Raw genomic sequence first — 11,443 nt, 5'->3', positions numbered from 1 at the left:
AAGCTGTACTTACCTCAACCCACAAGTTTTCTCATTTTTACCCTTCCAAATCCAGCTGTGGGAAAGAGAGTGAGTGAAAGAGCTGCCTATGGGGGTTAACCCTCAACATCTGTGAGATGAGTAAGAAAAGCAGAAAGCTCCAATGGGAGCTGTGAATGAAGAGACAGTTCTTACAGGTACTGTGTGTCACAGCCTGACAAATACACAATTGCTGAAAACTGAACTAAATGTTATTTGAAAGGAAATTTTTCCAAAGAAAATTGTTTCCAGAGAAAACAGCAGCAGGCAGGATCTATGAACCTTTCCTTCCATTAGTACAATGATCATCTCGACAGTGTAACTTCACTGGTGGACCAGGTTTTGGGGACTCGTGTTTAGTAAACATGATCATATCAGTGATGGAATTCCACCAAAGCCAACTCTTCTAGTTAAAGAGTATCAGACCAGCTTTAGTGGATCAGCAAGGTCTAATTTTGCTGCTTGATCCCCAAATCTGCACAATGTTAAATTTAATTGCTTCCACCATACTGGTCTTCTTTCTTCTTCCACTGGTAATGCAGTAGAAAGTGAGTCAATGAATAACTTGAGGTCTTTTACTGCTCTATGCATCTATACCTTCATTTACCACTGAGACAGCTTTAGGAGATGGCAGCTTCTCCACTGAGCACTGCTATTGACCCACTAAGTAGCACAACAATCCTCTTCTGAGGCAATTAGTTTTGAGAGGTTTGCATATTTGTTTTTGTTTTATTTTATGTTATTTTGTTTTTGTTTTTTTACATTGCATTTCTGGTCTCTGTTTATCCTCCTTGGCATAGTTCACCTCCTATTCTGACTGTCATTTCTCTCCTACAGTTATTTTCCACTATGAAACACTTTGTCCCATATGCCCCTCCTATTGCATCTTGCTCTTTCTATATTTAATTTGTTTCCTTATTTATGCTTATATGATGTCTTCTGACTCAGGCTTATTCTGTGCAAGTCACTGAGAAATGTGTAAAATTTAATTTTCTAAATTTATGCAACATCTCTCATTTTTCAGCTTTCTCTTCTGTGATGTCTACACAAAGACTTAGAGGGTTTTATTCTACACTGAGTGAAAATCAGATTAAGCCACGTATCTCCAGGGATTCCATAATTTTTTTAAATGAGGGGAAAAAAAGAACATCTGGAACAGAGCTCACATGCACTTCTTTTAAGTAAAGGCCCCAGGCAAACAGGCCTGCTATGCTTCAGAAGCTCTCCCCAGGGAGAATCAGAATTTGGAAAAAGGCTGGAGCCTCAAGCAGAAAGATGCCTGTAAACCCACCTTCCCCCAGTCATTGGTCATTTTCCTGACCTGTTCTTCCTTCCCCTAGTTTTTCTTTCCCTGATTGATAATTTTAGCTGTGTTCGTTTTCCTATTTTTTACATCATAAACCCCAAATCTCACATTAATATTCTCTCTGTTCCTTAGGTTGACTGTTTGATGCAACGTTACTCATACTTCAAAGGATGAAAACAGACACGAAATTTTACAGTTTTTAAGGCTTAACATTGTCCTAGAAAGCCAGTGCTTCATTTTCTGAGTCACTCTCTCATGGAGGAGTCTGCTTTACATACCATGCGCCTCAGGGAGGAGCATGGCAAGTACTCTGTGGATTATTTTCCTACCATTGCTGGAGGCTGCTTTACTTGCTGTCTGTTGAAATACATAAAAGAGAGGCAAGCAGATAAGGTTTTGACATGTCTGATTTGAAGTTGCTTTTAACAAAACTGATTCTATTTTAGTAGTAAGTTATGACCTGGATAAACAGATAATACTGGGAAGCGATTTTATGGCTTTCAATTCTTCACCTGAAAGAAAGAAATAAATTTAATTCCTTTGAACAGTGAGCTTGACAATCCAATAGTTTTTCCAACAGACTAGATACTGTATGAGAGACACAGTGCACTTTTTTTTCATCTGCAGCAGCCCACCATGGGGGTTGCAGCTGGTTGTCTCAAACACAAAAGAAACCTCATTCTTTGGAGTCAGCATGTACTCCCAAGACTGTTCACAGCTTACTAGCTAGAGTCAGGACAGGCACATGCATCTATCAATCTCAAGGTATTTAAAAATAATTTAGAAATAGCACTGTGTTGGATTCAAATGACTTGTTCACGATACCGAAATATTAGCTTCAAATGCCATTTCTTTTAACTTTATAATCCAAGTATGATGCACTATAGTGGTAACACAGTACAGTGCATTATCACACCTAACATATCTCTGGATTTAAGACCAAAACCTTAGGTACTTAAAGAAGTGGCAGTATAAATTGACCCATTTGAAACAGACTTAGACTGGGATGTGAGTGGGCACAGGGTACCACAGAGGTGAGAGGACCAAAAGTCCACCAGGTCTGTCTCCTTCCTTCACCGCAGTCAAAGTTGTTAATCTGCTCAGGGTGTTTTCACAGTCAATCTGCCCCATAGCTTCTGTTTTCTGCCTACTATATGAGATGGACTATCTATGCATTTGACCTTCAGATAATAGCATGGACACAATATAGAAAGCAATGTAAAGAGCTTCTTCTGTTTTGTTTCAGGAAAAATATTCCTAGTATCAACAAAGCAAGGATTTGAATACATGAAGAGTTACAACATGAGACACAAAATTGACGCAGTTTCAATTTTTGGAAGGACAAGTAGGGAATGGAAAGTAAAAAAATATTTGTAACTATGCAAAGAACTGTGATTTAAAACAAATCAAGTGTTTCTGCGCACCCAGGGAATACAAAAACCGCACAACTTGGAGCTGAAAGGAAACACTTTTTGTGGTTGGTTGCAGTTCTTTATTTCTGATTCATATGTGTATATATCCATACAATGATATTATATATCCTTGTATTGCTTAATCTATAATTGAAGTCAGCATAGGTATTTTAACAAAAAAAATTTGCAACTATTATATTTGATCTGAGCACTCTGATACACATTAGAAAAAATCCATATATAAAAGCTTTTATCTGTGCAATTATACGTACTATATTCCTCTTTCAACAAACTACTGATTTAATAATATTGGTACATTATTGTTAATATAATATAGAATTGCAATATCATAACATTAAAAAACTGTTCAAAATATATTAATAAGCAAAGATAATCACACCTTGATCCTGCAATCATTTTTGAACCATCACATTGAGGTCCCATTTTGTTTTAATGTGACATTTGGCTTAAACAAATTCCTTCCATCTCAGGCTGCCACTATGAGTCCACCCACACTAATCATGTTAATTCATATATAGCTTTGCTGTTTAGTAATTTCACACAAAGCCTTTAGAATTAAATTCAACTCTGAGCTGACATCCACCACTAAAATCACAAATCTCTTATACTCACTTAGGTCTCAGACAGTGAATAAAGATTTGTGCAGAAGATCTGCTTTGTGGTGAACTTCTCTTTTAGCAAAAACTTCTCTCACCTATAGCATTAACACAAGTCATCTGGTTCATCCTAGGTGGCTTAAACTACAGGTCTACAAAAGATGCGATTTCATGCTACTAAATGCTTTTAATAGTTTAGATTCTGGTGAAGCTTAATTAGCATCTGGAAGTCAATACAAATATTAATCTGTACATAAAACATTATCCCCAATGTACTAAGTGACAGCACTTTTATAAGGCAGACACAAGCCAGGATTCAAATATCTGAGAAAAGGTGGAAACTACCAGGTCCTAATTTAGGGTAAGGTTATAGAGCAGCAACAATGGTCAGCAGGATTAGGCCCTTCCTCTGAAAATTAACAGGAATGACAGAAAGATGTGATACACAGCAGACTAGCAAGTATGACAGAGATACCACGCACCACCTGTCAGTACAGAGCAAGGACTGAAGAGGGGCACATATTTCAGGTTTTTATCCTGGGCAATAAGAAAGCCTTCTTTTGCCTTTCTAACAATATTTTCAATTTTCATTGCAGTAGCTGAACAACTGTGCACATAATGATGGCAGCTTGCTTCACTGCTTTCAGACTATCTTGCAAATACAAGATAGAATCTGACAGTCAGAAATGTGCAAACCACAGAACAAAACCATCAAACTTTTAAATGAAGGACAAAATAGAATTTTCAGTTTAGATCCTATTGAAAAATCAAGACTCATGCTGTCCTGCCTCTGCTTATACTTTATTTCCCAAGAAAACTTTTGCTTGTTTTCTCCTTCATTAACAATTCCAGACTGAAAGCAGGACTAGAGTTAAAGCACGCTTAAAGGGTGCAATTTATCTTGAATTGTTATGTCCAAGGAATTACTTACAGACAAAGTAAAGAATCCACAGATGTAATTCTAGGCTATATGAGAATCTTGTGAAGAAAAGAATAATATTTCAGAGGGTATGTAATACTATTATTTGCATTAGAACTTCCCAAAAGGCAGGTGAGTCAGGAGGTTTGGAAAGTGCACGCATGTGTTCATTAGGGGAGGAGAAAGCATTAGTCATAGTCTTTTTAAAGCAAACAAACAATATTCACTTGATAATTAATCTGAATTAATGTAAAAGCATGGTCTGAGAAATTGCAGCTATTTTCCAGTATATATGAGGATTTTCTAAAGTGACTTTTATGCCAGTACACAGGACAGCAGCAAACAAGAAATGCTTAGGGTTTTTTTCTTTTTCATGCTTTTACTGCTGTGTTCTGTGACACAGACAATAAACTGCATTGTAAGATTTATTTTTATGTATACTTTAACATGTATTCCTAACAAATGACAGTGACTTGCAACTTTAGATTTACATATTTAACTTTTGGCTGTTAGTAGAAAATACTATTTGATTCATATTCATAGCATTAATAGCCTTTAGAAATGGAGACAGAATGTCATCTGAAGACTCATAACTTAGAAAAAAGGTTCTGGAAAAGGGTTTAGAAAACAACAACAAAGTAACGCTCCAAGGATTTTAGAATATATGACAATCATTTAAAGGATTAGTTGCTTCTAGAAAAACTATCTGTAAAATAAAGATACTAAAAAATTATTAAAATTAATTTCAGTTACTCATTTATCCTCTGGGTAGTCTATTTAATGACTAATTATTATTTTTTAATATATCAGTCTTTTCTCTGACCAAATAATAAGTCATTAGGGTTAAATGAAGATGAAAGGGCTTTTCAGACAAGAAAAACAAATTCATAGAAGCATGAATGTTTTGAGTTGGAAGGGGCCTTAAGAATCAGCTAGTTCTAAAACCCTTGCGTTAGGCAGGGACATCTTTTGCTTGACGAAGTCACCCGAAGTCCGATCCAACCTGACCTGTCAAATTCAAGAACATCCTGCATCATTTTCTAGAATTATTTTTAAATACCACATTTGCTGCTGCTCTGTGACACAAGCAAACTAACATTTATTGTAACAATAACTATTCCATTCAGCTATGCATAAACATTAATATGCTGAAGACAAAAATTAAAAAATCCCCATCCTCACTGACCCATTCATGAGGCACAGTGTTGGTAAAATGGTATCCTTTGAAACAGAAATTGCACGCACACAGAGAAATCAATGCTAGATAATATAGCCTTCCTAAAGAAAATGGTTTCTGAAAAACAACACAAATAACCAGGCCCCAAAATTCTGCTGTCTCCATGGCAATAGGACTGGCCCTTTTGGTCTTCTTGAATTGCTGAATGACATGGAAAAATTATAAACCAAACACAGTTGATCAAATCACTTATTGTACAGCATGGTCGTGAGTGTCTGGGTGATGAAAATCCAAGTGAACCTTCTTCTTCAAATGCCTGGCAAGGATGCTTTTTATTTCAGGGTCATGTCGATGCTATTTATTAAAAACAAAACAACAACAACAAAAAATTAATCAGCCCTATGAAGCATGTGACTAGTCTTTTTCCCAATCCTAAGCTCCCGCAAAGTGTTGAGTATCCTTATCTCTCATTTACTTCAATGCAGTGGTGTTCAAAAATTTACACACATCCTATCTGCCATCTATGAAAGTACACACCTTAATAAGTTGCATTACTCTTCTAAGGAAATTAATAACTATTTTTCCAGCAATTCCAATATGAAGTAGACACCAGATGTGGGAAGACACAACAGTGTGGCAATATATATGTGGCCCTAAAAATGTTTCTAAGAGTACATTTTTGCTATTTAGTGCAGAGCACATCTCATCAAATACTTTAGAAGCATTCTTTAGAGTAAAACGCTGTCATCAGAAACATTGCCTCAAAATAGAATTTTCCTTAAAGAATACATAACTATTTAAAGTTTCCTCAGTATTTATGAACTGTTACACAGTGCACAGGGTTACTTCACTGTGAATTATTTCATAGGGTTTTTTTTTTTAAGTAATGAGTAAGTCCAAGGAACAAAACAGAACACAAGGGAGTATGACAATAGACAGAAGACTTTGGAATAGGAGAAAAAAGACAACAAAAGCAAACTAAAAGCTGGGCAGACTCCAGAGACGTTCCAGCAGAAAGCATACAAAAGAAACGTCTGTGTAAAACTGCTGTTCTCAGTGTGGAGGGATTTACATGAGAAATTCTTTTTTCTGAAGAAATGACACAAGAAATGAGGGGTATGATCCCAGGAAAATTACTGCCACTTCTGATGACAGTTTCTTATTTATGTAGAGAAAATAAATAGCAGGAATTAACATTACTTTGGCCTCAACTATATTTACCTTAGATAAATATAAATTCTTTTCTCATATTGCTTTTTGCTGCTCAGCTTATCTTTTGGGAAAAACAGGAAAACTGTTCAAGCCACAAAATGATCAAAATTGTAAGTAAATAGTCTTTAACATGTTATTTTCTGTTCTTATACTTTCACAAGCAGTCCTCATATTGATTCATTACAAAGTAAAAGAGTGTCCGAGGGAAAAAAAAATATGCACAGAGATATAATGTTAACTGCTCCAGGAATTAGGAATTTAGCTATGGTTCTAACACATGTATCAGACATAATAATGAGACAGCTTACTAGAGTACTGTTTTATTTTTAAAAAGAGAAAATGGAAGCTCCATTTTCTTTATACATCTGTTTGCTACATGTACTTCTAATTATTTGCCTGCTTATAAATACTCATGTTATTGATAGAATCTTACTGAGGAGTCAGGTTTACTATACGACATTTCCTGAACAATATTCCAAGGTGAGACACCACTATATTTCTACACACCAACCAGATGGGTTGGTCACTCCTCCCCTGTACACACTGGCCAAGAATACACTCTCTGCTGCAACAGCTGGTTCTCCTGACATACTGTTCCAGCAAGGAACTGTTAGTGCTTGTGTGACACACTACAGCTACAAATACTCTCACCGATGAACAGTAAGAGCACTGCAGGGTTTTCCATTTTCATGCTTCAGTTACAGTATCAGACAGAGGAGCAGCATGCCAGAGGACTGACACATTCCCATTTCCAAGGGAAACAATCCGCTTTGAAAGGAAAAGATGTAAAGATGCTTGAGGTTTAACAAGGAAAATAACTATGAAAGAAGCTGAGAAGCAGAAAAGCAAAGAGAACGCAGATGATGAGAGTGTGGTCCAGAAATCTAACTAAAATACAAGACTTTTTAATCTCTGAATGAGAATGGCAGGGTTACCTTTTTACTTTTAATTGAGGATAATGCATGGGACCATCTTTACTCTGATCATGCTGCACTTATTTCTATCTGTTTTTCACATAACTTAACCTGAATATCCTCAGGCTAGGAGTTATATATGTCTCTGCTTGGAAATGATCAAGGATGCTTCAAACACATTTGCAATGCAATACAAATATAATAAATATTCAGTATACAATATATAAATTATATAAAATATAAATATAATAACGCTTCAGTGCTTTTTCTTGAATATTACCATAAAAGTATTTAGGTCTATAAAAAGCTTTATGGAGTCTACCCAGCCTCAGTTCCTAGCAGCATGGTTGTAAAATAATGTTAAAATGTAATGACAGTATTAGGCGTAAGTTCTTACTCCTGCTCCACTGAAGTCATTTCTGGATCATTTGAGAGGCAGCTAGTTCTGGATACAAGGAAAAAGAGGAGTAAATATTTCTTCTGTGTTTTTTTTCCTTTCTCTTTTCAAATACGACATAAAATTTGGGGATGTAATAACTAACTGTAGTGAATATCTTTGACAGCACAACACAAAAATGTTTTTAGGAATGTAGTGATCTTAGTGCCCACAACACACATTAGTTTCAGTAATAAATTTTTAAGCTATTTCTTTAAGTTGGGGAAGGGAAATGCACTACAGTGACTTCATACATCCAACAGCAGCAATAATCAGTGATGCCTCATATGAATATTTAGTTCCCCTTTCACCTGCCATGCTGCAGCCTCTCCTATTTTAAATGGTGTAACAAGAAAGCAGCTTTCTTCCACAGAGTTTTCACTGTTACATATACAGTGCATTTGAAAATGTTTGAATAGAAGGGACAGAAGCTGCATTTCAAGGCTGGGTGGGTTTCTTTGTTTAACAAAATATTCAGGTGGTATCAAATAACTACTTATGTGAATGTATTACTTCTGAGGCAGTCTAACTGCTAGAATCAAAAAGCAGTGGCCAGTGATTTGGATATTTCTCTACAGTTGTTTTAAAAACCAGTCTCAGAAGAAGAGGAGGAAAATGTATACTGCAAAAGAAGAAACAGTAGGAAAAAGTACAGCAAAGAAGAAGCTGTAAGATGAAAATCCTGAAGTGCATAGGCTGAAGAAAAGAGACTGAAAAGAAACTCCAAACCTTAAAATCTTTGGTTACAAAAAACACAGGGGAAAATGTTATATGAGAACTAGGAGACATAGGCTCTTTCTCCAGAATTTTTTCTAAAATACACACATGAAGAAAGTGCACTGGATACTTTCCAAGCTCTTCTCAGTAAGTCAAGTCCTTCTAGTTAAGGATTTTTTTGGTACTTTATACCAGTGTCAAAGCACATTAAACTCATAACTCATAAGGAGTTACAAGTTTAAAGTATCTGAGCATCAGCTGCCACTGATTTATTAAATGACCATATACACTACAATATGATTATCAAGAAGTACAATATTATTATCAAGTCTTAATTCCCTGGCCTATCCAGCCAATGCTGGAAAAAAAGGAGAATTTATGTACCTGCCTTAACTGAGAATAAGGTACAAAAGCTAGACCTAATTCAGTAAATTGTAAAAAAACCCCACAAACAAACAACAACAACAAAAAAACACCAAAAACCCCACAAAACCCAAACAAACTACTTTTTAAAAATTGTGTGAATCATCTGACATAACAGATGAAGGGTAGAAAATGTTTAATGACCCATTTTAAAGGAGTAAATAAATGATTTCAGTCATCCCCATGACTATAGAAACAATAATCAAAAAACAGCAAAAAAGTTTTTTATAGCATAAGGGTGTGATTCTTTCTTACCAAGACCCAGCAGTACAAAGAAGGCTGCTTTTAGTGAGAGGGGAAGTCAATTTACAAATGTGACAACTTACACAGTAATTGAAACTATAAGCTGATCACTGTACCAAACATATAGTGTACTATTACATTCAAACTATTCCTGTGAAACAAGTAAATATAAAGCCAGCATCCAGCTGAAAGCTATCTTACTTAGCTGTTTCTGAAGCTTCCCTCAGCTCTTCATCCAGTCTGCACGAGTAAAAGTTATTGATATAAAGAAACAGAGAAGCAAGCAGAGCATAAGAGTGAAGCAGAGCAATAGCAGAGCAGAGAACAAGTAAAGTACATGCTTCTAAAATAGGAACCCAGTATGATTTAGGGCACAGTGACCCTAAAGCTCCTCAGTTCAGCGTGATACCATTTATCCCTGTGCTCAACCCACCTGAAATTTGTAACTTTACTGAGCTCATTTGGAGGCAGACAGAGAAGCAGCAGGGGTCTGAGGCATGCCTAGTGGACAGAGCTGAAAGCATTCAGTTGCTGTATCAGATAATATTAAACTAGCTGCAGCCTGGGCCAAGTCAAGGACATTTACAGTTTAGTGAGTTTTATTTGCAAGGAAGGCTGATCTCAACAGCTTGAAGGAGAAAGTAAGATTCCACATCATTGCAAGTCCTCTCTCATTCGGCTGTTGAGGTCGCCTGCAGGTGAAAGGCTGTCACACAGATTCACTCCATTAAGAGCAGCAGCAGGGGCTAGAAAGCAAGTTTTACCTCATTCTTCTCTTAATACACTTCTCTTCATCATACCTTACAAGATAAGAGTGGACGAAGGAAGAGAAAAGATATAGAAGTTCGTATGATACAACAAGCACATTGTATCCCACTTCAGTAAAAACTACCAATTAACCACAGAACCCAAACCCTATGTGTTTTCTACAGGTGGGACTCCTCTTGACCACAGGTGGTTTATTTGTTCTTGACAATGGAGCAATTGTAAGGCCAAAAGATGAAATGTAATTCCCTACAGGAACCTTTCTCAATTTGTAGCAGAATGGAAACTATCAGCTGAACACTGCTCTCCTCCCTGTGGTTTGGGAATAACCACTCACAGTGTCTTGAATTCACAGAGCCACTAAATCACAGCATCCTGAAAATGCTTGCCACCAAGGGGCACAATTGTCACCTTTCGAGTTCTATCTTTTTCAGCAAAATCATGATCTCTCATCCAGCTGCTGATGACATGAAGTAGGCAGTTTCTTCATTTTTAAGTACTAAAGTTTATTTGGTACTGGTGCTGTGATCTTTTCACCTTCGGTCTGAGAGGTGAATGGGCTTCCCAAACACTACAAGGAAGTAAAAATGTGTATAACACCGATGTGTATGCTGCTACAGCGTAACAGTAAACACAGTAAGGAAACAGAGACAGAAAATGACTATCATGTTAAGGTTTCTATCAAAGCAAACTATAAGAAATTAAGATTTTTAGGGAATCAAAGAGGGAGGGAGGAAGAAAAATTGTTAGGATTGTTAAAACATCGTGGACATGTCTTTATCAGTTGACTAATGATCTCTGTTCCACATTCTTAGCATTACTCCACCTCTAAAAAAGTTACAGCAGCAAATGAAGTAGAGTGAAAGTCTCTTAAGACCTCTGATTTCACAACTGTAACGGCACTGCTTTCACAAGTGTGAATGCCAGAACCAAGTTTGCCACTTGCTCTCTGGAATTACCCCATCAGCTCGATGAAGGAAATTATGTTGCTTCACAACTAATGTGAGACAGGTGTGAAAACTCCTGTCTGGGTTGAAGAGATCTATGACAGCTCCAAAAGCTGTCACTGAAAAACCATAAGGAAAAGACAACCATACTTGTGTATCTGCTCATCAAATTACTTACTAGAACAGAATGTTTCGCTGTTCAAAACCTAAGACATTTGATAAAGAGAACAATTAAAAGAAAACTCAACAAACAACATCCCTAAACAGGATTGTCTATATAATACCAACTATATGAAACCCATGAATTTTTCAATCATATTTTCTGTCTTGGTATATG

General features: G+C 36.4%; 1 protein-coding gene across 5 annotated transcripts in view; it reads right to left on the bottom strand.

Moving 5' to 3' along the window:
• Positions 1-2,802: 2,802 nt before the first annotated feature.
• PRUNE2 (prune homolog 2 with BCH domain) overlaps positions 2,803-11,443 on the bottom strand; it is a 137,112-nt gene continuing 128,471 nt past the window's right edge. For 2 of the 5 annotated variants that reach the window (XM_050329679.1, XM_050329683.1), the window contains 4 exons: positions 10,159-10,194; positions 9,596-9,634; positions 7,973-8,020; positions 2,803-5,803 (listed from right to left, as the gene is read on the bottom strand). In XM_050329679.1, the coding sequence (XP_050185636.1) occupies positions 5,782-5,803; positions 7,973-8,020; positions 9,596-9,634; positions 10,159-10,194 (145 nt within the window). In that variant the 3' untranslated portion in view covers positions 2,803-5,781. The remainder of the gene's footprint in view (positions 5,804-7,972; positions 8,021-9,595; positions 9,635-10,158; positions 10,195-11,443) is intronic. The other 3 variants (XM_050329681.1, XM_050329680.1, XM_050329682.1) reach the window with 3 other exon arrangements.

The sequence above is a fragment of the Myiozetetes cayanensis genome, unplaced genomic scaffold (genome assembly GCF_022539395.1).
Source record: "Myiozetetes cayanensis isolate MyiCay16 unplaced genomic scaffold, myiCay2020 scf4, whole genome shotgun sequence".
NCBI classification, from domain to species: domain Eukaryota; kingdom Metazoa; phylum Chordata; class Aves; order Passeriformes; family Tyrannidae; genus Myiozetetes; species Myiozetetes cayanensis.
The sequence above is the reverse complement of the archived record's forward strand: the minus strand, read 5'-3'. Positions and strand labels throughout refer to the sequence as shown.